This window comes from Cinclus cinclus, chromosome Z, assembly GCF_963662255.1.
Source record: "Cinclus cinclus chromosome Z, bCinCin1.1, whole genome shotgun sequence".
NCBI classification, from domain to species: domain Eukaryota; kingdom Metazoa; phylum Chordata; class Aves; order Passeriformes; family Cinclidae; genus Cinclus; species Cinclus cinclus.
In genome coordinates, this window is record NC_085084.1 from 53,204,285 (window position 1) to 53,231,662 (window position 27,378).

The window sequence follows — 27,378 nt, forward strand, 5'->3', positions numbered from 1 at the left end:
AGAGACTAAGAACTACAAAATCAACACATTTTAATAAAATGAAACATTATTTAAAATAACAGAATGATACTAAAAGAATGTGCACAATGAACACTGCATACACTGTAAACAGTTGACAAAATTATTTAAAAGGCAGGATACAATTCAGTAATGGTGAAATGTAGTTTCTTCTTTACAGAATCAGTCCTCAGAGTCAGAAACCAGGGACAGCGAAAACCTTCAGATGCAAGCTTTCATTTGTAAGAAAGACCCAAGAGTTTAACCAGCATTCTGAGCTTCTCTCCCAGAAACATTCTCCTCCCTGCAAATTCAGTGCCATCCACCTGAGTTTTCAAGGTAAGATATATACAGACCATGTTCTCATCCTCAGAGGTTTACAGAGCCTTGGATGCATAGAGCTTCTCAAAATCATGGTCTTTTGCCAGGTACTCTCAAACATCCACATTTTACAGTCCATAGCATCCAAATGACTGTAACATTGTAAAAGTGTTACTATATTTTTCCATGCCAACGTATCTGTAAAATCATACTTACTCACAAAAACACACGAGATAAACGTCAAGTGTAAAGGGCTTGTTCCAGCTCACAGGAAAGGATTACATGCCTAACCTGAAACCCAGCAGAAGGCTCAGACCTCAAGCTGTCCAGTGGTTTTAACAGCCAGAGCAACAGATTCAACAATATCATTCACTGAATTAATCCTGGTGTATGTCAATTTCAATTGAAAATCCCAGGATCAACATAAGGATATGCAAGAAACTCCCCCAGTTTATTGCCTTCTGCATCATAATGGAGCATCCGAAAACAAACATCACAGAAGAAACAAGGATCCTCGGGTGCCAGACTGTCTCTGTTGGTTACCCACCTGCAGGTTACAAAACACAAGGGAGTTTTTTTGAGTGCAACACACTTGTGGCAAACATCTCAATATTTTACTCAGGACCAGGGATGGCAGCAACAAACATCAGTAATGATTTTATATACCCAAGGTACTACCTATATTGCTTATCTCCCATCCCATGGATACAAATAATTTCCAAATTCCACACCCATTCTGCGTCAATCCCAGCAGCTACAGAAGCACTTCCTGAGAAACTCCTCAAACCTGTGTAGCTGCTACAGTGCATTAAAAAAAACCCAAAAAACCAGGAATCTTCTGTCCACCCTGTGGCTATCTAAGTCATAAAAGATAAATCTCTTTATTCCCTTAATGCAAGAAACTTAAATGGAACAGACATGTACTGACCCAGGCTCCCCTGAGTAATCAAAACCATTTGAGAGTCTAAAAGCAGGACCCAAACGATGCAGACAAGGTATGGATTGCAGTACACTCCAGCAAGCACTGAAGTTAACATGAACACAAGTTAACATGCACAAGGAGGGCTTGCCATATCACTGAGTAATTAATTTTTGATAGTATTCAAGAGGCCATGACAGCTGAAGGCCTCTGGTGATTAGAGATGCTATCTGCACAGATTAGAACACACTGGTAGCCAGCCAAAGCAGCTCTGCTGTCTATGGTTTAGCATGTCCCCACCTAAGCTTAGTGCTTAATCCTGGTTTTAATTTAATGCATTTACATCACCTCTGGTAATGCCCTCCCCATCCCATCTTTCCCCCATATTGACCCTTTGGCTCCACCTCCCCTTATGGCCAAATGCCTCACAGATTACAGGCCCTTGTGAAGGCATCCTCAGGACTCTGCTAGGAAGCTAGGGTGGACTCCCATCTCATGGGGAATTGGCTCTTTGCCTGATTCCAGAGAAGTCTAAAGCCAAACAAACAAGACAACAAAGACACAGTTGCTGTGTCAAACAGAGGCTGAAAGCATAAGCTCTCCTGAGGGAAAAAAAGGCAACCAGTGTCTTTGCAAATAAATCATTCATATCTATAAAATCAGGGAGCCTAGCTTAGTCTTTAGAGACATTTCTACTGTTTATTGAAAGTCTGTCTCATATCTAAATGAATAGCACTGAAGTGTATAAAGAGCACCAAATTAATATTCTGCTCTTTGAAGTGCAGAAAATCACAAAGAGTTCCTTTAAGAACAGCTGCAGAGCACACAGTTTTCAAGCAGAGGTTAGGAGTTTCCTGTGGTGAAAGTTAAATGCCTTTTAAAAATTTCTAGATTTCATTATATTAGAGTTGAACAGATCTATACCTCCGCAGATGCTAGCTTAAACAAAAGTGCCGTATGATTTCCGGTAAATTAATTTGAAAAACATCTTGCAAAGGAAGAACATGCAGCATTTTCCTACAAAAGCGGGATTTTCAAAAGTAATTTATGAGATAGCCAAACTCTAGATATGGAAAAGAACATGAGCCAAATAGTTAATCTCTTACTCATTTAGTTCTTTTGGAACTCCTGAATCAATTTTAAATGAACACTATCTGCGGGAAGACTTTTCCCAGTTAGGGAGGTCAACTGCTTGGAGAGTGAAGATAATCATTATGAAACATACACAGATCTTTGATTTTTACTATTTTTTTTAAGTTAGTAGCAGCACATAGAAAGACCTAATTAAGACAACAATAGCATCATGAATGTAGCATACCTTGCTGTATACATCTTGCAAACAAAGCATTTTTTGGTACATAGCCAATGTTTCTTGACTAGCAAGGGATATAGATTCCTATCCAGACAGTCATCATGATGGATAAGCCTTGAAGGAAATAAATAGATATGACACATACAATAAAGGTGTTGTCTTACTGAAATTTATCTGAACGCAAGCATGCACATTGAAGATAAGGCATGATTTAAATTCCTATGTAAACTATGACTAGATGTCTGCTTAGCATTTCTTGACACAGATGAAGATCTTGAGATAGACCGCTAGTTGCACCATCTGTGGATTTTATGGTCACAAGTAAATGCAGTTTGTACAGTAACTCAGAAGTCTTCAGACCATCTCCTTCCTGTGGTCTTTTTAAACCTTCTATCTCCTATACAGACTAACAAGTTATTGTCAGGTGAATCTTCATATCATCTATGTGTAACATCCGTGTTTTTCTCTGGATTATGTTCCTTTTGGAAAGCACAATGTATTATCAATACTTTAATAAATCAGGCTCCTGCAAACAGAAAATTACTCAGCCCACTATTTCCATTCCTCTATTCTCTTTTCAGTTCCTGCCCCTCAGCTTCAAGTTCAAGCTAATAGTCCAGTTGAGTCCAGCCACAGCCTACAACACTGCTCCCTGGTGCTCTAGAATGTAAATCTGTATGTATGTATGTAAATCTGCCACACATTAGCTCTACATAGAAAGATCTTGACACTGGTGGTTGCCACTCCTATTATACAGCAGTCACAGCTCACTACTTACAAAGTGGTCTTTATATGCAAATTAAAAAGAAAAAAGCAAGGAAGATTACTCTCCTTCTTTCGGAGATACTCCCATGTATATGGAAGAAAAATTTAAAGTCATCAGAAGGCAGCAGAATAATCATAAAGCAAATAAGATAGTCTAACAAACATTCAGCATTAATGTCTGAAGTTTGTCTGGAGAAGGCTTACTTTCATTTGCCTAAGGACTCCCAAAGAATAGTAACTTACCTTATATCTGTGATTATAACGATGTGTTCACAGTTCCCTTGGTGGCAGTAAAGGTATGGAAAGCCAATTTTGAGGGATAAGTCATTAAATACATAGTCCTCCATCTTAACAGACTGAAGATTTTCATAGCCTCTGTCATGAGATTCTGACCACTCTATAATTGTTCTGAAAACAGAAAGGTCATCAGCATAGTAAAACTATGAACCATGAATGCAGAGAAAAAGACACCTTGGGGACATGCAAAACTCTTCACTGAGACATGGTTAAAGGATGGAAATCAAAGCAGTTCACAACATTTTGTCATAATTTAAGGTGATTTCACAGCAATACTACAATACCACAGAACTGTTCACTGCTCTTATGGAATATCTGCCTTCCAGTCCTCACCAGTCAGCCTCCTGAGGAGTTTTAGTCAGTGTATGCTCCCGATGGCAGCTATCCAGGTCAGACTGTCCGCAGCACAATACTGCTTAAGTAGTAAGTCTTCCAAGAATTCAAGTTACTTGCAGGTCATTTTGCCCCCTTGGTCAATAACTTCATTTTAAAGTATTAAAAAGCTCTTTTTTAATATTGTTTTTGTCTAGGAGAAACACAAAGCTGACAAGTGCAGTTACATTTCCAAAATTTAGCAGTGGAAGGGAACTGGACAGTAAATTTCTTTTTGGCACACTCCTGTACACAAGGCATCTAATTCTACAAGCTGTGTATGCTATGACAAGCCCTTCTGTGAAGACCATTGTTCAGAAACAAAGACAAGAAGTAAAATACTAATTTCCTTGAAGTCATACACAAAGTCTGGCAGAACAAGAGGTTCTAACAAGGTCAGCTCTTCCATACCAGCCATTTTAAACATTTTGATCTCCTAAATCTCACTAGTGTAACAGCAAGAACCATACCTCCTGAAAATACCAGATTTCTTTTCTGATCACACACCCCATGTTGACTTTACAATAAAGGTATTCAGTACATTTTCAAGACTGAGCAGGACAACCACTGCCACACAGCTGAATTTGTTGTCTTTCTGACCCATTTGCTACCTTACAAGCAAATCTTTGATTGCCATCACAAGCAGGGAAGGTACTTTAAAAAAAAAGTACAAAATGCCACCTGTCACTTTATACAGAAATCCCATCTCAACAAAGGAAAACAGGACCTGCAGGTTAAAAAAATGCATTCACACTCTTTTCAAGAGGGAAGCAAATGGAAGGAGTAAGTAGAGCAAGTAAAGTTAAACTTCTCTGTAAACACCAATTAGTCATGGGAAAACAGTAGGAAAAGTCCATTCTAGCTTAATACTCTAGCCATTCTAGTATCTGTAACACCACAAGTCATAAACGAAATGAATTTTATGCTCCTTAAGGTTTTCCTTAACCAATATCTAGAAATACCATACCTGCTCAGATCTCTGCACTCTGGGTATCTTTTGTCGTTATAGAAGATGCCTTCAAAGTAGAAGAAGGCAGATTTGTAGAGATCCTGAGAGAGAGAGAGAAGTCTCCCTTAGTGTTATGAGAGAATTAACACCTTAAACAAGAACACATCAAAAATCCAAGCATTTTAGCTGTCTAAATTACATTAAGAGACCTCATTCTACAGGTGTCTAAGAAAACTTCTGCTGTGATTGTTGATGCTGATGTGACAACTAGGCTCATATGATTGCAACTACGCAGCTACTCTGCTATTGTCCTCAAGCCATTGCACATTACTTTAATGTTCTTATTTCTGTCCCCATTATAGAAGTTATGGACTTCTATAAAAACACAGAACAAGAACATCGGGATCACTGCAGTAATTCAGTAAATTGCCAGGAACTCACTTTAACAAATAATAGTATTTTAAAAAGTTAGCAAGATGCAGTGTGTTTACTTTGGGTGGCTACCAGGTAACTACCCAGCTGCTCTCTCACTCCTCTTTCTTAACAGGACTGGGGTAACAAAATAAGACAGGCAAGCTCATGGTTCAGGTAAAGGCCATTTAATGAAAAAAAAAAAAAGTTGCATGCAGAAGCAAAGCAAAAGAAAATAAGATTTATTCCCTTTTTCTCATCAGCAACTGATGGTCAGGTATTGAAATAAGCTGCTTGGAGAAGTGGTGAAATCACCATCCCTGGGCATACTGAAAAGGTGTGTGGCGCTTGGATTTATGGTTTAGAGAACACAGTGATGGCACATTAATGTTTAGCTTAGCTTCTGGAGTTGATTTGGCATCTGGTGACTCTTGCACTGTTGATATGAGTGCCATAAACTATTAATTATCTTTGACAGAAGAGAATGTTACAAATGGACTAAGTGTGACAAACTTTATAATTAAGGAAGAATTTTGAAGGATGATAGATTTTCCTGTGAGACCCTAGAAGTGAGGTGACTGGACCTTCCAGAATTCCCTGTGTGACTTGTTTATGCAGATGTGACTAGGAGGTGCTCTCGTGTAGCTGTGCATGTGTTCATGTGTGTTAGTGTGTGTGAAAGGAATACGGCTTCAAGAATTCTCCATCATTTCACTAAGAAGTACTTTGTGTTCTGATCAAATGCACAGAGAGTTAACTTGGTATGGAGTTAACTTTCCTCACAGCAGCCACTGTGCATGCTCAGCATTTTTGGCAAGGGGGAGTTGATAATACAGCAGTGTTTTGACTACTGCTGAGCAGTGCTGGAGCTGCTTGCACAGCTTCAAGGCTGTCTCTTCAGGTCTCCCCAAGAGCAGTGGGCTGGGGCTGGATGAGAGGCTGAGAGGGAATGTAGCTGGGACAGCTGACCCAAAGGACATCCCATGTCACATGATGCTGCAGTCAGCAATAAGACCTGGAAGAAATGAGGAAGGGGCTATTCATGGAGAAAGCATTTGTCTTCCAAAGCAGCCACTATGCATGCTGGCCCCAGGAAGTGGTTGGAAAAGAATCATAGAATCATTAAGGTTGTAAAAGACCTCTAAGATCATCAAGTCCAACTATTAACCTAGAATCACCATGTTCACGCAAGTGCCACATCCACATATTTTTGAACACTTCCATGGCTGATGATTCCACAACTGCCCTGGGTAGCCTGTTCCAATGTCTGACCACCCTTGCAGTGAAGAAATCTTTCCTAATATCCAATCTAAACCTTCTTTGGTGCAGTTTGAGGCCATCTCCTCTCATCCTCTCTTGTTACCCAGGAGAAATGACCCCCAACCTGGCTAAACCCTCCTCACGCTCCTTTCAGATAGTTGTAAGAGAGTGATAACGTCTCTCTTGAGCCTTCATTTCTCCCTCAGCCACTCTTCAAGGACTCTAAATAAAGATTTTCCCTCTTTATTCTAAATAGGAAAACCATGGACAAGCAGGCAAATCTCCATCACCAGACTAGTCTGGGCATGTTCATTTGTGCCCAGAGGTCTCTGAGCTATTAACTCAAGGCTGTCAAACCACAGAAAAAGCAGATACCAGGATGAAAGACAGCATTTCTCAGATGACCTGCATGAAGACACTGTGGTTGGAATGCGTTTACATTCAGACTCTTTGATTCACTTCTGTCTGTTACTGCTACACTTTCTGCTGCTGACACAAACCTGGAATAAGTGGCTGATACACCAGTTGATCCTGTTGCCAGCCAGAGGGATCTTAACAGCCCAGAGAAATGGGCAAACAGGAACTTGATGAGGTTTAGCCAGGAGAATTCCAAGGTCTTGCCACTGGGGATAAACAAGCTGATGCTCCACTGTATGGTAAGGGTCACTCAGCTGGAGAGCAGCTAGGCAAAAAGGACCTGGGGATGCTTGTGGATCCCAAATTGAACAAGAGCCAACAATGAGTCCTTGCAGCAAAGACAGCAGATGGAGGAGATGGGATCCTGTGCTGCATTAGATAAAATACCTCTAGCAGGTCAAGGGAGGCAATCCTTCAGATCTCCTCAGCCCTAGTGAGACCATACCTAAAGGCCAGTCTTCAGCTCTTCAACCTAAAGGCTGCTCAGTATAAGAAAGACATGGACATACTGAGTCCCACAAGGGCCATGAAGACAAGGGGACTGCAGCATATCTCCTTAAAGGAGTGACTGAGGGAGCTGTGAGTTAGAACCCTGAAGAGAAAGCTCAGGAAGGGGAATCTTATTAACATACACAGTACCTCTAAGGAGGGCGCAAAGAGGATGGAGCCAGGCTCAATTTAGTGATCCCAAGTGATAGGATCAGAGTCAATAAGCACAAACTGAAACACACGCATTTGCCCTGAAACTCAAGAAACACTTCTTTACTGACACAGGTGACTGAACACTGACAGAGATTGTCCAGGGATGTTGTGCAACCTCCATCCTTGGAGATATGGAAAAAACATCAGGACATGGTCATGGACAACCAGCTGTAGGTGGCCTTGCTTCAGCAGAAGGAGTAGACCAGATGACCTCCACAAGTCCCTTTCAACCTCAACCATTCTATTACATGACATATATGTCTTTTAATGTACGATCAAAGTGATCCAATTCCAGTATTTTCAACCAGATTACTTGTTTTGACCATATCCAGAGAATACATAGCAACTTTGGGAGGGAAGAATAATTTTCATCCCTACATTTAATCAGCATCCAGTTACAAACAACAAAGCATAGTGGGATGGTGTAGCTTATTATTATTAGAGGGATTAAGCTATTACTTCTAGCGTTTCAGAATACAGCTCAGAATCAAATCAGTCCACAGGAACAGTTCTAAACTCACTGCTTGTGTTTCTATTTCCTAGCAGTAGCAATGATGATGTTTTTCTCGATATTGCACAAAACAGATCATCTTGGTAATGCTGCTATGAAGTATTCATTTGCAGTGCAACCAACAGGCAGAACCAATGCAGCTGAATTTAGTGAATTTAGTTAACAAAACAAAGCTTGGCCTCCCTCTCTATGTTTTCAAGACTCCTATACATGTAGAGGGTTCCACATAGAAAGTTTTACCTTGCTGATGTGCTCTGGTGCTTGATCTGGCTGACTGCTGAACTCACCACCTATCTGGAGGTCGCTGACGCAAGAAATCGAGTCTCTTAGCTCAGTGAGCTTCTGGCTGCCCAGTACAAGGACTATTTGGTAGGGTTTGTGATCTTTATGCTACAAAGAACAGAGCATACAAACTTCAGATAAATTGTAACTTGTCAGCATCAGCACTGCTCTTCATTTGACAGCTTAAGGTCATTACTGGAAGCATCTGGCACATCACTTCTCTGAACAGCATCTTGCCACAGCCTCTCCTAAGACTGACACTTAATAGTTGTATTCAGAAACTCAAAAGTCACATTCTCCATCGGAAACTGCAGAAAATACAGCAAGTCTGAGCTCACTTATCCCAAATCCAGAATGAGTATTTTAGTTCTCCTGTATTTAGTTTCAGGTTTTGAGCTTCCTGCAAAATAAATTAACCACTGTGGTATTACTGTAAATGTTCTGTCATGTAAACCACTAACAGAATAAAAGCCAGATTCTGAAAGAGCCTTAAGAAATTACCAGAGTTGAAGAGTTTACCAGATGTCTTCAGGAGACCCACTAATTCTAACAGCTTGGGAGAGCAAGATTTTACCTGAATAGGAAAGAATCAGAATACAACCCAGAGAAATTCACACCAACCTTCTGAAATATAACAGGATAAAAGATGTTCAGAGTTAAAAGTAATTCTCCCTCCTCAATTAGATCTGTCGGATTGTCTGGCCTCTTTCCAGTTGCATGTGACTCCTGGAAAAACATACAGACACATGCATATATTTATACGTTATATTGGTAACCATATATATCTATATATATCTATATATATCTATATATATCTATATATATCTATATATATCTATCTATATATATATCTATATATCTATCTATCTATCTATATATCTATATATATATATATATATATATATAAAATAAACCCTGGGTATATATGATAAGCCTTGGGTAACAGTCCGAGAAATGCTGAGAAATGTTAACCCATTTTTGACTATGTAACCTTCTGAATTGAAAACAGCCTACTTCCTCCAATGTGGAAAGGTGAGAAACTGTTTCAATTACTGATTTCAAGCATGTTCCTTCATTTCTCAGCTTTGTTGCAAGACAGCTGGCTGCTCCTTGGCTATTGAGAGGCCACGCATAAAAGAATTAGAGGCTGCTGTCATTCTGCCCTCATGGAACCCAGCTGCTACCAACTTTCACCACTTAATGCTTTGAAATGTTTTTGGAATGCTTTCATATGTAAAGGGGGATTGCAACCCTTAACTTGGGAAACACTAACCTAGAAAATATACACAGAATGAAATATATGAAAATTACAGTCAGTGTAACACTTCCTCTTTTTAGGAACACTAGACATAGCTGGAGGCCACAATTTATCCAAAATTCAAACCCAAAACACAGCACTGCCCTTGCCATAGTACTGTGTTTTAGAAAAGAAGTAAATGCATCCCTACATTTTCATCCTGCTTTGTGTTTAAGACACAGCCCAGCTGTGAAAATGAGGGAGGGTACTTTTCTGTGGCTGTTTCCTCCTTTTTCAACAAATCAAGAGAGGATACTTCCTGCACAAAACCTCCCCTCAGCATGGAGTATTCCTCAGATTTAGTAACAGGAACTTGTACTCCTGTGAGACACAGAGATACTTGTGCTCTCTGCCTTGCGCCTGTCTTCTTTATGTGACACATTCCAAACTCATGTTTCTTACTGCTCTGCTCCAGTAGGAAGGCATCATGGTCCCAAACACAGAATCACAGCTCTGACACAGCTTGCTTAAAGAATACAACAAATGACAATGTGCTCATTCTTCAGAAACAGCAGTAAGACACCATACATTGAAACCCTTTATGAAGGTTTCTGTTGCTAATATTTTCTAATATATTCCTTGGGCTAAGAGCTCAGCAGAGTAGTTGTATCATGGTGTTTACATAATGAGCCTGGGTCTCTGAACAGCTGAAACATGATGACTCACAACAGACTAACTCATGATTGACCAGGAAACCTCAAGAGAAAAACAAGCCTAATAGTCACAAGAGGTTTTTTTCCCCACTCCACTTCTGTCCCTAATTTTTACAGCAACAATGGCTTGACTCCAGCACTTCAATGTCCCTGAGAGTTCCAAGAATGTGCATATGTGGTGCTTAGGAACACAGTTTGGTGGTGGATCTGGCAGTGTAAAGGTAATGGCTGGGCTCAGTGATCCTAAAGGTCTTTAACCTTAATGATTCTATGAACATTTATGAAATAAGGTTTTCCTGTTTAGGACTTCAATGGTTATGAAGAAATAATTTTTTAAAAAAGTATTAAGCATAGTTTAAAAATTCCAATGAGGCTTTTGAGGGGTTGGTGACTACACTCTTGGTTCCTGGCAGCTCAGAATGGCTGAAAAACTTGGGCTACAAAACTCAGAATTAGTAATTTACCACCGCTGTGCTGCTACTGTTTTCTTCTTTCAGCCCTACTGAAACTATCTTACAATCATTCACACACTGAAGCTTAGTTTCCTACAGTGGACTCCAGCAGCAAATTCATTACACATTTTGTCTAGCTCTGTGTCTAGCTGTAAGTTCACAGCACCTAAAAGAAGCAGTCATATAGTGGTAACGAGTGGAATTCCTCCTTAAGTACATCCAGTGTTAATAGACAGTTAAGAGCATACTTCCAGTCCTATCTTTCTATAAAATGTCTTTATCTTTAATCATTACCTGCAAACTTGTATCTGCAAACAATTACAGTGTACATTTCAGAATAAAAAAGAAAATAAAATAGAACAGAAAAATAGAAAAAAAAAATAGAAATAGAAAAAAATAGAAAAATAGAAAAGTAGAAAAAGAGACTAGAAAAGCTATCAGAAGTTGTATTATTTGGCTGTCTTGAGAGCCTATAAGATGACAGGCAACTTACCATCTCATAGGTAAGAGTTTCTTGTCTGCAAGCCCGATCCACAATAATTGTTTCTTCTCTCCTCTCTAAGGCTTTCTTTCTAATTCTGAGGGGCAGGAACACAAAATGTTGTTCAACAATTTCCATGTAAAATTTCAAGAATTTCATATTTTTTAATGACACAAGCTACTAAAGAGCAGCTTTCAAAGAGAAAGATTCCTGTCCATCTTAATGGCACAGACTAACTTAAAATACTCTTCTTCTGACTCTCATAAAACCTGATAGTACACAGGCCAGCTTGTGGATTTCAGCTTGTGGGCTTTTTCCCCCTTATGTACAAATGACAGGTTGTTTGTGAGTAATTTTACAGTCAAAATAAAAACCAGAAAATTGTTGTCAGAAGAGGCTGTCCTAGGACAAAACACTTTGTGATCTTTGAGGAAGCTGTTTCAACAATTCTTTCTGCTTCAAAAAAAATTGAATTCATGTTCAAGCAAAACACAAGGAAAAAACAACACATAAATATTCTTTCTCAGCCCCATAGCATAGACACTTCAGAAAAACCCAAAAGCAAACTTTCATTATCATTTGTAGAAGAAAGAGTATTTTAAGTAGAATACCTACTAAAATACATGTATTTAACCACTGCATGAACACCCAATCCTTAATATCCAGGCCAAGTTTACTTACCCTCCAGATGTTCACAAGGATCTTCAGTAACAATCAGGCTTAACACTGATCACAGTCTAAACACATTTCTTTACATTAGTACTATGTAAAGTACAGCAAAGGCCTGAACTAGACAAGTTTGACAGCTGGTAGAAACCTTACATATATTGGTTAACCTCTGAAATGCAACAGTAGTATCAATGAATTCCATGAACAAAAGAAAATTCAACAAAACACAGTGGGTTCACATAAAGAGGTTATCTGGATACAGCATCAGTACTTACAGTCTGGCTGTTACAGTGTGACTGAGAGTTATTAGAGGTATGAGACAGGTGGGTTTTTTTGGAGGAAACTCACACACAATTGTTGAATGCCCCTGCACACACCAAACTTAGACAGTACTTCAGAAGCACCTAGGTCCAGAAATCCTTTCCCAATAAGAAAGATGGCATATTCTGTATATCTTAATAAAAAAATCCTAAGCAACATTCAATCAGAACACTCACTGACCACATCATAAGCTGGTGGTTTCCACCCTTACAGTATTTTTGTGCCATGCTTCAGAAAGCATTGCCTGTAAAGGGAAGAAGCAGCCAGCCATATTTCCATGCTGATTTTCCACCCCACCCCAAATAAGGGTACCATGAGAGAGCACTGTAACAGCATACCGAAGAGTGAGCAGACTGCTGTCTTCAGGAATAACATCTGGGTCCTCTTCTTTTTCAGAAGACATTAACATATCGATACTAGAACAATAAAAAAATAACATACAGAATCATGGAATCATAGAACAGTTTGGTTAGAAGGGACCTTAAAAGATCATCTAGCTCCACTCCCCCCAGCAGCATTGGCAGGGACACCTTTCACTGGACCAGGTTGCTCATGGGCACACCCAGCCTGGTCTTGAACACTTCCAGGGATGGAGCATCCACAAATTCTCTGGGAAACCTGTTCCACTGCCTCACCACTCTACACAGTAAACAAATTATTCCTGATATCTAATCTAAATCTAGAGCTCTTTGGACATGGCAGTGATTTCTCACAGTCTGTGTAGAAGTATGAGAGGCAGGAATCTGAAGGAGTTTCCCCATTTATAAGTTGCCATTTCAGGTTATGCACTGCAGCACACCAGATAAAGAGGAATCATCATACGAACATCCCTTCCTCTGCAGTCCTTCCCAGAAGCAGTTTTCATTAATCCCAATAGAATGTTATCCAGATTAAAAATAATCTGAGGGGAAAAAATATTTTAAACAAATTCAAATGCTTTGAATAAGACTCAATTGCTTCTGTCTCTCCACTTATGCAGACTATATAGAGGCAGGGCTTACTCTAGTGCCTAAGTCCACCTGCAGTTTGAATCCCAGCAAACTCTTGTACAAACCCATCTCTTTATGGGACAAAACTACCACCAACAAAGTCCAGGAAAACCTTTTGGACTGTACCATTTATCCCCAATAGCATTTATGATTTCATTATATTCTTTCTCACTATAATCCCATCATATTCCCCATGTCAACAATAATATCACTACAGTAATAAATAATGCTTTGGAGTGAAACTGCAAATAGGAATACAAAGTAATTGAGAAGTAGAAGTCTGGAATCAACTGTTATCAGGTGACAATAAGCAAAAGTCAGAGACAAAATTTTGATTGTGGACAGATGGCTTTGTTCTGATGAGCCAATAAGTCACTCTGTATTGACAGTAATAACAGTGTATTGTTATTTAGTTACTTACCATTCAGCAACATTCAGAAAGTTTTAAACTTCCTGTTTCACAGTTTTCATCTCAAACAGAAAATATTTTTTTTAAAGTTGAAAATGGGATTCTTTCAGAAACACCATTCTAAAAGGAAATTTGCACTAATGAGCCACAACCTTCTGGAAACAGAATTAAGGGGTGAATCCTGCGTTAAATGTAGACTGAAACACAGCTGAGAAATAATAATTTAACTAACAGAAAGATGGAGAACAGCACTTTGGAGAACACAGTCCAACCATTAGCCTTTTAGATGGGACTGTTCTCCAGGCAGCACAAAGCTGTATTATGAGCAGCCCACATAATTAAGTATATTCCCCTGACACATAAATCATATCACATAAATCATATCAAAATTGACAAAATAACCAAATTATTTATCCAAAGTCTTCCAGCACATTGATCAGTGATCCCATTCACCAAAGAGCCCAAGTCACTTGAATATGTACCATTCTGAGGAAATCACTTTGTATTCAGTTCTTTAAACACCACAGGTATTATAGGCAGGACCTGAAAATGTCTATTACTTACCACTGTGAAGTTTCACTTGCATCAAAGGTGACAGTTTCCCATTTCCTTTCTGTGCCAGAATCCACCAACAATATGTCAGAACTTAGTAACATCCCCAGAAGAGCTGCTACAAGCAGATGCTATGTAGAATAATTGATATTAAAACTGCTTTCTTTTTTTTTCCTTGTAAGGACTGAAAGCTAGCTAGTATAAAGGAATACTGACATTAAACCACTGACAAGTTTAATGGAACCTTGCAAGCACTGGTACTGCCACTTCTCACTCCTGAGAAGTCAGAAAGCCTCAATTTCTAAAGGAAAAGCGGAGCACCTTTTTTTAGTATTAAAAATCAATCTAATAATTAGTTAGATATGTATTTGTATCACATGCACTGAAGCCTGAAAGGTTTTGCTGTGTGGCCTTACACACAGGCCATGCTAGAGCTCCCCCTGTGTAACTCCACTGCTACCAGTGGAACCACATAAGTAACACTTAAGTCTATGGTCCTCAGGAAACCAGGCCTTAAAAACGGGAAGTATATGCTGATCCCTCCATAAATTAAGGCTGAGTCAGTGTCATATTTAGACCTAAGACACAGAAGTGCATGCAATACAGAGTTTGCACTAGGAACACCTCACACCTGACTGCCACAATCTTGGGATCCTACTGAGTCCCCACAGAGACTATTCTCTGCATGCATGACAAATTCACTTAGTGCACACAGTTTATACAATAGAGGGGAAAACACTGGCCATGCTGTTTAATGGAAACCAAGGTGAAGTGTAGGATAGTAATGAGAAACAGTAGGTGAAAGTGTTATTGAAAAAAGTCAAATGCAAAGTGTTAGATGAATTTATGTCCCCTACAAAGATATTTTAAGGTGATCAAAAATAAAAAGGCCAAAGACAACTCTCTGGAAATGTAGACTTGGAAACAGATTACCAATGAAGCCTTTAATCACTGTGACTTTACTTTTCCCAGAATATTCTAGCAGCACAGTGAGTGTTCTCTTTTAGAAATTCAAAGAAATTTTAGTATTTGGCCTGATATTTCATAATAAGCAGATAAAGCATTCATATTACTCTTTATATTGCACATATTTTAAAGGTAGTACTTTCATCACCTTTGAGACACTAATACCACAAGACGCTAAATACTAATACATTAAGACGTTAATGCTAGCTTAATGCAGCTTTATAACACATCCCAAGAGATATTTACAACTACCCCTTCTAATAAAACAAGAAGGTGAATTAGGGCTGAAGTTGAATAAGGTACCTGCAGGCCTCACCTCCCCTGACCTACCTAAAACCCACAGTGATTTGAGGCTTAGCCTACCCTATACATGCACACAACAAATCATACTGAAGACAAAACAGAAAAACAAAACTCATCATCTCCAACATCCAAGGACTTCAGTCACTCAAGCACCAATTACAAATACCAAGGTAAACTTTGCTTACAGACTCCTGAGGCATTTGAATACCTAGAATTCTATTCTTTTGATACCTTGGTTTTTAATTACTGATGGAATTACTAATGGAACCTTCCAGATAAAGAAACAGCTTTATACCTTTTTAAGATCTGATGAAAACACAAGCAATCTCTATAATGATTATCAGCATACAACTTGAGCAATATGCAAAGCATTCTTACTGAGTCAAATGCAAGTGAGTGAAGACACAATTTTTTCCTACATTCTGTTTGCAGGAATGTATTACATGAAGAAAATACAATAAAATAATAATAATTAATAATAATAATAAAACAAAAACAAACAAGTAAAACAACAACAAAAAATGAACCAACAAATAAACCAAAAGAAACAAACAAACAATTAAAACAAAATAAAACAAAACCCCCAAAAAACCCAACCAAAAAAAAACAACAAACCCAAAAACCAAACCAAGAAAAAAAACCCCAAACCAACCAAAGAGAAAAAAACCCAGAGCAACCACATTGCACTGGGGTGCCCAAAGCATTTAAACATTGTACCATTTCTCCTCACCAGAAGACTCTACATTGTCAGGAATATTAAATGTACACTATGTCACTACTCTAAAAAAAATTTAACAATGTATACTGAAAACATCCTGAACTCACGAAAAATTATTTTAATCCAACACTATTTTAAAAATAGATGGAGATCCACATCTTCCTCCCTTCTACACAAAGAAAACCTACTTAATTTGTCAGAAGTTTCCTTAGAAGTAGTTTAGGGTCAGAAAAATCTGTGTTTATATCCATTATGTGTTCCTTTCAGCAGTTTTACTTACACCAGTAATAAATATGATCCCAGGATATCATAGAACAGATCTTGGGATAGCTCAGTGTTCTCATCTCTCCTCAAGGGAGGAACATGAGCAGCTCAGAGCAGGTGAGTGAAAGTGATCAGAGGTAGCAATTTGAGGTTGCCCAATGTTATGAAAATACTCAAGAGGCTAGGGCTATTTAATTTAAAAGCAAAAGCACATGGAGATTACGGATTGGGATTTCCAGCCCGAACAGTGGAAAGGTCACACACCAAGATGTGCAGGTTTAGATTCATTCTCCTGCAAAGCCAACAAAAGGCTGCCACCTGAACAGTTCTCTCCCCTTCTTAGATCACCAGTCCTTCTTCTCCTCCCAAATGACCACTGTTCACAGTACACTCAGTCTCAAACAGCACTGCTCTAACACCAGCATTAATTGCACAGCATTGTTCTAACACCAGCAAATGCAGAGAGCAAGTGAAATTCAGCAGGTGGAAACTGAAGAAAGTGGAACAGAAGAAAAAAAGTGGAAGGAATGTGGGGGAATACAAAGAAACCACAGGAAAAACTCCTTGGAATTCAAATGAAAACTGTAACAGACAGGATCAGGCAACAGAGTTGCCACAAAGAGTAAGGCACACAGCACAGGAGCATCAGGGACCATCTACACTGGAAGAGCTTAATTGTTACAGTTTCTGCCACTTCAGGATACTTTTTTTTTTTTTTAAACCAACATCATCTTCTATTTTTACTAAGTCTAGTAATGGTAAAAATTTATGCTAGTCACCAGAACTGAGACAGCTGAAACACAAACATCTACAGATGAGAACTCTGGCAATGTCTTCCTCACTGATGGACGACAAATAAATTGCCGACTGTAATGCTTTCTACAGGGATTACTGCCTGAAATCAGGTCTCTTCTACAGGTGAAGGACAATTCTCACTATCCATATGACCTGAAAGCCTTCCAGCCACAATACGTTAGATGCTGCTGCTGCTTCAACACCCACAAAGTACTTACATAGCTCCGACTTCACCACCAGCCCTGAGAAAAACAAGTCAGAGGAGGCTAAGGACCAAGAGACATTCAACAGGGAATATATGCTGCCAGCTACCTGAACTACTCCAAAAGATGTTTTTAAGGGATTCAAACTAGAAGACAGTAGGCTTAAATTAGTATTGGGAAGTTTTCTGCTGTGAGGGTGTTCAGGTACTGGAACAGGTTGCCCAGAGAAGCTGTGGATGCCCATCCCTGGCAGTGTTCAAGGTCAGGCTAGATGGGGCTTTGAGCAATCTGCTCCAGTGAAAGATGTCCCTGCCCATGGAAGGGGGATTGGAGATATTGGAGATATTATCTTGGAGATTCAAGATAATCTTTGAAGTTACTTCCAACCCAAAGCATTCTGTGATTTTATGATTCTTTGTTAATACAAACAGATGCTTGGCTTATTTGTTCATATAAGGCATGTGTTTCATTGTTTAACTGGGGTCTTCTAAAACCATGAAGATGTTCCATACCTTTAAGTACTTAACCAGTACCATGTTGCTAAATGTTAACCCAATTAACTTTAAGCTCCAAACTGTTCAAATTCACAGATAAAACACAGTTTCCACCACTGGAGCACTACCCTCCAGAAAGACTGTTTACCTTCAGGGCATATTCTGTCAGAGAATATGAACAGAGATGTTGGTGACCAACTCTTCATAAGGAACTGTGCTACAAGATAAGGAGTATTCAGAACAAATGAAAATGGGGCAAGTTTAGGTTGGGTACTAGGGAGAAATTCTTTACTGTGAGAGTGGTGAGGCACTGGAACAGGTTGTCCACAGAAGCTGTGGATGCTGGAGCTCTGGCAGTGTTCAAGGCCAGGCTGGATGTCCCTGGACATGGCATGGCCTTAAAGGTCCGCTCCAAACCCCTGACCGTCTATGATTCTGTATTTACTCAGGAAATAGAAGCAAACACGTAGCACAGACCCGGAAGAGACTGCTCTGAAGAGGCATTTCCCGAGCACCGTCCGCCTCTCTTGAGGAAGCGCCGCGGCGTCAGGCGGCAGCGCCGACCACCTCCCCCGCACCAGCGCCGAGCGAGGCCACCGGCATCCCCCTCGCACCGGAGCCGTAAACCCCGGCCTGGAGACAGCCGGGCTCCCCCACCTGCAGACGGCGCGCAGCTCGGCCGCCGTGCCCGGCGCGCAGCCCAGCGCCGCCGCCACGGCCGCGTCCGCCTCCTCCTGCTCCTCCTCCGCCGCCAGCGAGAGGTCGGCCGGCCCCAGCACCCGCCGCCAGCCGAGGCCCAGGGTGCCCACGCGGAACGCCCGCGTGTACAGCTCCGCCGACTCGTAGTCGGGCACCGCCGCCGCCATGGCTCCCTCCGCCATGGCCGCCGGGCCCGCCCTGCGCCCGGCCCCGCCACACGCGTCACGGGCCGGGGCGGCCCAGCCGGGCGGAGCGGAGCGGCGTGAGGGACTCCGCGTGACCGGGAAAGCGGCCGGGGAGCTTCTCCTGCCAGGCGGGAGCGACCGGGCAGCGTTCGCTAGGGACAAAACACACCCCCCAAAAAAGAGAAAACAAACCAGAAACAATTTCTCAATTAATTAAAAAACGCACCGCGTCCATTGTTCTAGAGCGGTACAAACACTTTCAGACAAAATCACAGAATCTGTGTGAGAACACAGATCTGTGAGATCGAGTCCAGCCTGTGATCGAACCTTGTCACGTAGACTGCCAGAACTAAGTGCCACATCCAGTCTTTCCTTAAACACCAGAAGGGACAATGACACCCCCACCTACCTCCCTGGGCAACCCACTCCAAAGCCCAATCAGCCTTTCTGTGAAGGATTTCTTTCTAATGTCCTACCTAGACCTCTGGCACAGCTTAAGACTGTCCTCTCATTCCACCACTTGTTATCTGGGGAAAAAGACCAATCCCCACCTGGCTACAAGATCCTTTAATATGCTTTTTCTCGTAGCAAAGTGAAAACTTAATGCTTTGGCACAATGAACATGGCTAATGAGATACATAACCTTTTACCTGACTAACACTGCTCCTACTAACACTTAAAATGGATATATATGTGCCAACCATCTGGGAATTTCCCCCTGAAGTAGTGTGAGGAAGCTGCAGGAGCACAACCTGCTAAGGAAGATGACAGAAGTAAAGCTGGGTTGCCCTAACCTGATACTCCTGATGCACATACCCATTGAACCACAGCCTCTGCACTTGCTTCGAGACAAAATATTAATGGAATCAGAGAATCAAAGTATGGTTTGAGTCCAAACTGGTTTGAGTAGCAACTAGATGTTAATGATCACCTAGTTCAGCCCTCACTGCTGTGAACACGGATACCTTCCAGTAGAACAGGTCGCTCAAAGCCCAGTCCCACCTGGTCTTGGACAGTGCCAGGGTTGGGGCATCCACAATTTTTCTGGGTACCCTGCTCCAGTGCCTAGCCTTCACAGTGAAGAAGTTCATCCTAACATCTAATCTAAACTTGCCTTCTTTCAGATTAAAACCATTATCTCCTGTCTTGCCACTATCTGCCTTTATAAAAACTCCTTTTCCTTTTCATAAGTCCCCTTGAGGTACTGGAAGGCCAAAGCAAAATCTCTCTGAAGCCTTCCTTTCTCCATAGAGACCAACTACAAACAACTCCAGCTATCTCAGCTATTCCTCTTACTTCTCTAACTAGAAAAATAATGCTGGGAAGTGAGATGTATTATCAGATGGTGTTGAAGCAAGGGGTGAAGATAAGACCCAAAAAATTCATGAAAGGAGGCTGGGTTTTTGCATGCTGTATGGAATAGGCAGAATGCTGAGAGAAGGTTATGAGATTTACCTGCTAGTTTCATGGAGCAAAGTAATATAGGGGGAGTTAAGAATGTAAGAAAGCTCAGCCAGAGCATATTTTCCTTTGTTTAGCAATTAAAATGAAGTCTAAAGCCCTTATACCTCTCCCAGTTATAATTAGACTTGCATTGCATTTCAATGCTGAATTATTTTATTAGCTCTCATTAACCTCTGCCTCTTAATTGTAGTTATTATTCCTCATTATGAAAGTTTTGCTAAGCTTCATTCTTCCTGTGAGTATAGACAGTCTCTCTTTCCTTCCTCAGTTACACCCTCTGCTTTCTTCATCCATTACCTTTGTGCTTCATGACACTCCTCCTCTTTGGAAGATGCTCTTGATTAAGGGCTGTTGCCCTCACTTCCTGTTGTATCCTCCCTGAAACCTATGAGTTGTCCTGTGAGGAAACTCATTCCAGTTTCCAAGGCCATGTCTGCCTTATTATGTTTGTTGTGATTGTCTATGGTCTGTTTGTTTTATGAACATACCTTTTCCCTTTGTGCTCTTGCAACATTACCTGAAATTTGAAAACACCCCATCACTTATCTGGTGCAGCCACATCTAGGGTGGAAGTGACAGGGCTGTATTGATCTAAGCATGGTGTTGACAGAAACAGGTGGGAGGAATTTCAGCCAAGAGGTGCAAGATTAAAACCTACTCTTCCAGAAATTTATCAGGGAATTTTAGTGTTCATAGAAAGGAAATAAGATATTTGTTTCAAAAACCTTCCTTGGAAAACCAAACACTGTGGAAATGAGTGGACAGGGTGGTGGGGGGTTTTGTTTGCTTGTTTTTGTAAAACCATGTGAAAATGGCATCATAGAATTCCCCAGCAGCAGAAGGGTGGTCACTGCCAACCACAGCACTGTCACTGAAGGGAGCGAGGTTTGGAAGGAACTAGAGCCTGCTGTGTTGTAATTATTCATGCTTTTGGACATCTCCCATGGACTTTTCAGTTAGATATATGAATTTCCCTCACTGCCTCTCTACCTTCTCCTCATGGTGGATTTGATTTTGGAGTTCTTCTGCATTCATTAAAAAAATCCAAGCCTGTAAAGTACACAGACCTCAAGCAGGAAGACTGAATAAGAAGCTCAAGGAACAGCTAAGTCAAAAATACCAAAGCTGGTAATTTTTAACCATGAATGGATAATAGGTTTTCTGTTTTGTTTCCAAACTTCAATACTAAGCAATCATATACTTATAAAGCCACTCCACTCACTCCAAATCCTCTTAAGAACAAAGAGAGCTGTTTATTTTTATAGCTTGGAATTAATCTGCCCTTTATATACCAGGCATAAGGCACATGGGCATTTCAAGGTTTCCAAGAAGTATTTACTTTTCTCTGCTGGAAAGACTTCAATAATTCAACAATAAAGCAATAAAGGATGTATGAACAACTCAAGGAGTGTAAACTTTGCAGGTATTAGGCTGAAGTGTGGAGATCCAAAGAGCATTGAAAGTACACTGAGATAGAGAAGTGAAGACAATACAAAAGTCAACTGGAAAACAAACTAATAGAAGTACTGTACTTGCAAGAGGAATCAAGAAAAATTGTAACTAATGTGCTCTTAAAGTAGGTAGCCTGTATTTTGTAATACTGTGGTATCCTGTGAGTTTGAAAGACTAATTTTCAGAGCTTTCACATTCACAATTACAGCTACAGCCTGTAAACACTGAGGATATAGAGCAACTTTGAAAAGCTAATCATAAATGGTCCAGTGAATCTACGGTAAACCCCTGAGTTCCAGGCTAGCCTTTTAACACAAGAAATACCCTTCATTCCTTTCTTGATTCACACAACTCCAGAAGCGCATAAGTTTTTATGAAGGTAATCACATTCCATGGCAGTATGGAATAGTACTTCCTCTAACAGACATAGTCTTAATATAATGATATAGCAATGCTTATTAAAGGGTATTTGTGGATTAATCATAAATAAAATTTTATTCTAGTTTCAGCCCTGTCTCATATCACTGAATTTATTGGGCTTCCACTCCAATCCAGAAAAATCATAATGATCATCATTTAAGTTCCAGCAGGAGTATCATGACTAACAAACATAGGGTTTGTAGATACTCCAAAAATACCTTTGGCAAGCTGGTGTTGAATGTTATTTTTATTCAGTGTTTTAGAATTAGCTTTTTCCTTGTTTGTTACACTAAGATTGAGCTCTATGTTATCATTGTACCTTAGCAGATAAGGAACACTGTCACAGTTTCTTAAGCACTGGCTATGTCAGCACAGCAATTACAAAACTATGCAGAGGGCTGTAATTTTGGAAGATGAGCTTTCAGCAGTTGTCAGGTTTTTTTTTGTCATGCGCTCTACTTCTGGCCTTTGTTCTGAGGATGCTGCTGACTTCTGGACAGCAGCACCCAAAGAATTGATCAAACCCAGTTGAAAGCACTCCCCAAATGCTTCTAAGCAAGGATTTTTTAACTTGGCCTATGCTAAACTGTAATGTTTATAGTATAACCTCACACAGGGTTCCATCAGACAGTTGTTCCCACCAGGAATGAGAACAAAAGGGAAGGCTAAGAAACATCTGTCCTGTCACAGCTTCCAAAATTCCCATGACAATGAAGAGTGGTCTAGATATGTAACAATCTTTGCATCAAAGACTCTGAAAGTCAGCCAATAGCATCTTTTACTGTTACACCTGAACAAGAATGTTGCATTCTTAAAATGTAGCTATAGTTGGGACAAAACGTGTTTTACATTATTTTTACAATAAATACAATAAAATATTAATGCATAGTAACCCATCATAATGGCTTTACATATATCTTTGTTTAAACATGAAAAACTGCAGGCAGTTTGAAAGCTGTGTAACTGAAATATAATTCTGTCCGAAGACAGATGTTTAACTCACTTCTGGTTCAGTTCACATTTGGTTCAGATGATTTTTGCATCTCTTCTCAAAAGTGAGAGCATTTCCCAGGGGTAGCATATTGTTTTGCCAGAGTATATAGTATGTAATTTTGCTCTCACTCAAGGTAAACAGAAACAACTGAAAAAACCCAAACCAAATGAAAACAAAAGAAGAAGGAAATGTATGTTATTGGTAACTTCTGAATTTTTTCGTGTCTGAATACTGCTCTTACATAACTTAATTGAGAATCAAATGAGTGCAGGATGCTTTCATCTCATCAATGTTGAGTAGTCAGAATTATTTCCCACAAGAGTTTTCATCTATCTCTAATGCTTGTTCTTGCCATTGAAACAGATGAAAGTTGAAGAAGAAAAGCTTAAGAGAAAGATGATGATAGAGATGCATATAATCTAAACCTGATCAAACAGGGGTTTAATTTTCAGATGTTGCTGAACCACATTATTCTGGCAACTGAATTTGGATAGACTATTGGAATAAGCAATGAAGTCAGCCATTAGGGACATTAAATTTAAAAATTGTAAGATACAGGATCTGCCTTGGTGGGATTTCTTTTCAAGGTTCACACTATACATATACATGTATACATATACATTTACTATATACATTTTTCTTCCAGGAAATTTCTGTCAAAATTTTTCCATCACCAAAAGTTCAAGTCTTCTTTTCAGAAAATTCGATCTGAATCTCAATGACAGTTAAGAAGACTTCACTTTCTAAGGCCAAACTACAGGTTTATGGCATAGGAATCTTTTATGAGCCCAGCTAAGTCACATATCTAACAGAAGACTAAGAAAAAGTTTACTAGTACAGTTTTACATACCAGTTTACCTAAGAAGGTGAAATAGTACAGAAAAGGCACAGATTTACAGGGAAAAGTTGCACTACAACAAAATTACTTAACCTTTTTCCAGGGTCAACTGTGTTCTTTTACAAGACCTAAGGAACTATAAACTTCTTCCAGGCACTTTTTCTCTTCTAGTTGAAGTATTTCCTACTCAAAGCATGTAAAGATTTTTTGGGACATCAAGCAGGACTATAGCTGAGCTTCTGCAAGATGTCTTACCTGATCCATCTTCTCCCTTTGGCTGAAGACTTAGTAACAATCTTTCACTTGCAAATTTTCATTTGCGTAATGTGCAACTGTCCCCTCTAATTCTGAACTTTTGTTTGAAGACTATAGAGGGAACATCCTCACACAGATATATAATTCATTGCTGGAGTGTTTAATTTCTGTTTTATAGGTTTGGAGGGCTGATTACAGAAATACACAATATTTCTCTGGAAAAAAGTAGTTTATCTTTCAAAGAAAAGCAAGATGCATTTAACATCAGTGCAAATTTCAATGTCTTGGAAATACAGAAGACTTTATCTATCTGATAAAATTCCCTGTTTTGAACTGTTATAGTTTAGCCGTGAAACCTAAAGAAATGAGCTCATTTCAACTAACTTGCCTAGAAAGAGTAGCCTAGAAATTTAGTAGGAAATATCCTTCTGTCTTTGACTTCAGAAATGTTTTTCAATCCACCAGCTGGGTAATTTCTATAGTTATGTTATGCTAGAGTCACCCAATATTAATCTGACCACTCTGGCATAGTTTGAAAAAAATTAATGGAAGAAAAGGAAAGAAATTGTTCTGAATAGAGACTGACTTAGAGACTGACCCCAAACCTCCAAATGAGTGTTTGGAATGGTTGCAGCATTTTTATGGAAGAAGACGGTGAACTAACAGACATATTATCTCCAGTTGAAAAGCATTGAAACACCATAAATTTTGTTATTCTTTTATGGTTAAGGTGTCCATTCAAAGACATGGGTGTAGTCTATAGATTAAATTATAGTTATTGTTTTTCTATCTTTCAAATCTAAATATAGATCTCTCTGTTGGTCTTTAGAATATTTTCTTCATCTCATTAGGGAATTAGGGAACAAACTTATTATTTCTTGTTGTTTTGTTTTTTGTTTTTTCTTCGTAACTACCTTTTTCTCCTCCAAGAACCTTAGTCATACTCAAGGACCCCATTTTGTCCTGTACACAGAACAAATACAGAGAAGAGCACAGGACTATAGTGCCTATTTATTGAGTAGACAGCTGTAACACAGTGTTCTGCCCACAGTGACAGCAGTCACATCCTACTGAATAGTTCCTCCATATTCCAGACCTATTCACGCATGACAATGATTGTTCTTGATGGCACCTGAGGGTCTTGTCCCCATCTTACCCTTTGTACCATCTCCATAGATTACTCCAGCAACAATTTTTGTGGAATTTAAAGGGCTTTCTATTATACCAGGTGATGATACAACCTCCTTGTTGAAAATCGGCTGTTGCCATTTCTTGAGAATTGTACCAATGGATGTTCAATTTCGCCAGGATGAATGCCAGAGTCTGTTCATGTATATTTGTTCTCCCCCTGTGAGGAGTCAGTGAACAGAGTACATTCCGTACAGTGTTTTGGTCAATAGTGTCTGCATCTGGCATAAGTTGTGTGTAAATTTTTTGGTTTGCTTTGCAGGGTACTACTTTTGGCTTCTTGCTTTCTGCCTGATGCTCTTATGATGAAGTTTTTCTGAGGTAGATCAATGCTGTGTTTTCTTTTCTTTTGTGTCAACCATTGAGACATCCTGAGAAGGGAGAGATAAAGTAATATAGTATTTTTTAGGTAACAAAGCTGACTGGAAGAATTCTTCTTCAAGCAGGTTCGGGCAAAAACACCTTTTGTGTGGTTATAGTTTTGCTTAGTAAACTCCATTGAAGCTGTCAGGCTCTGGTTAGATCAGTGAGAGGCTTCCTAGCTATCAACATGAAGGCAAGCCAGTTTGCCTGTACAAAGATATATTGCCTTGGATCCTGAAGGGACATCCAGAGAAAGGTGTTTCAAGCCTCTAAGGATGTTTCTTGTGCTGCACTACTCATGGTCTTTGTCCCTTACATCCATCCATTAAAGTATATTAAGGTATATTATCCTTATATCCAGACTGGCAAATCTGATTTGTCTTGAGTAGCTGAATAGATGTGATGGAGTGTTCTACTCTGTATAGCACCCAAAACTCAAAATAGCGACAAGTTACCAATAAGCAGTGCTGTCACAAGAAAACTGCTTTCTATCTCACTAGTAAACAGTATATAAAATCAGAGGGCTTGGGAAAAATCACTCGTCTTCTGAAAAGTCAGGGCTAACACAGATTGTAATGGTAACAGTAGCCAAATAACATTCTACAGTATACTGGTTCTTCCTCTGGCATAAGAAGTAGCCCTAAAATTGTGAATGATTTGTAAAAACTTTTTGGTTGAAGGTGGCTACTTCAAAGAGTGAAATGTTGCTGGGGCAAGAACACAAATTCCCATCATAGCATGTTCTGCTGAGAACTTATGACTTCTGGTCCTGATTATTAACAACTGCCCTGTGAGACTTTTCAGTATTCTCGTATCCAGACAACCACAGGAAGAAAAATTTCAGCTATGGGTGGTTATTCCAAATGGAACTACATTCCTGTAAGTTTCAGTGTCATTGCATGGAACTGAAAGCATCTGTTTTTCCATGCTGATTTTTTTTCCATAAATTTGTTAAATATAAACCTCACTGAGTGATTTTTCACACCTTGTAGTTAAAGAATGTACTGACTTGGGCTGGGGTATAGTTAATTTTTTTTCACAGTGGCTAGTATGGAGCCATGTTTTGGATTTGTGCCAGAAACAGTGTTGAGATGTTTTTGTTAATACTGAGAGCCAAGGTCTTTTCCCTTTTTCATACTCCTCTGCTGGTGAGAAGACGGGGAATGCCCGGGAAGTTGGGAGGAGACACAGTCGGGACAGCTGACCCCAGCTGGCCAAGAGGATATTCCTGACCACATTGTATCATGCCCAATACATGAAATGGGAGGAAGAAGTATAAGAAAGTGGGAGGACATTTGGAGTGGTGGTGTTTATCTTCCCAGGTAACCAGCATGCACAATGGAGCCCTGTTTTCCTGAAGATGACTGAACATGGGAAGTGATGAATTAATTTCTTGTTTTGCTTTGTTTGCATGTACACCCTTTGCTATACCTATTTTT

At 39.8% G+C, this 27,378-nt stretch overlaps 1 protein-coding gene across 1 annotated transcript; it reads right to left on the reverse strand.

Annotated features, from left to right (window-relative positions):
* Window positions 1-21: 21 nt before the first annotated feature.
* On the reverse strand, window positions 22-18,962 carry SNAPC3 (small nuclear RNA activating complex polypeptide 3). The gene is made up of 9 exons (XM_062512849.1): window positions 18,739-18,962; window positions 12,727-12,804; window positions 11,411-11,495; window positions 9,137-9,241; window positions 8,474-8,623; window positions 4,951-5,033; window positions 3,558-3,722; window positions 2,556-2,663; window positions 22-865 (listed from the first exon to the last, which is right to left on the reverse strand). Exons 1-9 carry the CDS (start codon window positions 18,960-18,962, stop codon window positions 718-720), a joined length of 1,146 nt encoding a protein of 381 aa, XP_062368833.1. The 3' UTR covers window positions 22-717.
* Window positions 18,963-27,378: the final 8,416 nt, after the last annotated feature.

What these genes read in the sequence shown, in the direction of transcription:
- SNAPC3 (XM_062512849.1), bottom strand. Translation starts at nt 18,962, where the DNA reads ATGGCGGAGGGAGCCATGGCGGCGGCGGTGCCCGACTACGAGTCGGCG. An exon ending in GAGCTGCGCGCCGTCTGCAG is followed by an intron (nt 12,805 to 18,738) that starts GTGGGGGAGCCC and finishes TTATTGTTCTAG; the next exon opens with TATCGATATGTTAATGTCTT. An exon ending in AGCAGTCTGCTCACTCTTCG is followed by an intron (nt 11,496 to 12,726) that starts GTATGCTGTTAC and finishes CCTGCCCCTCAG; the next exon opens with AATTAGAAAGAAAGCCTTAG.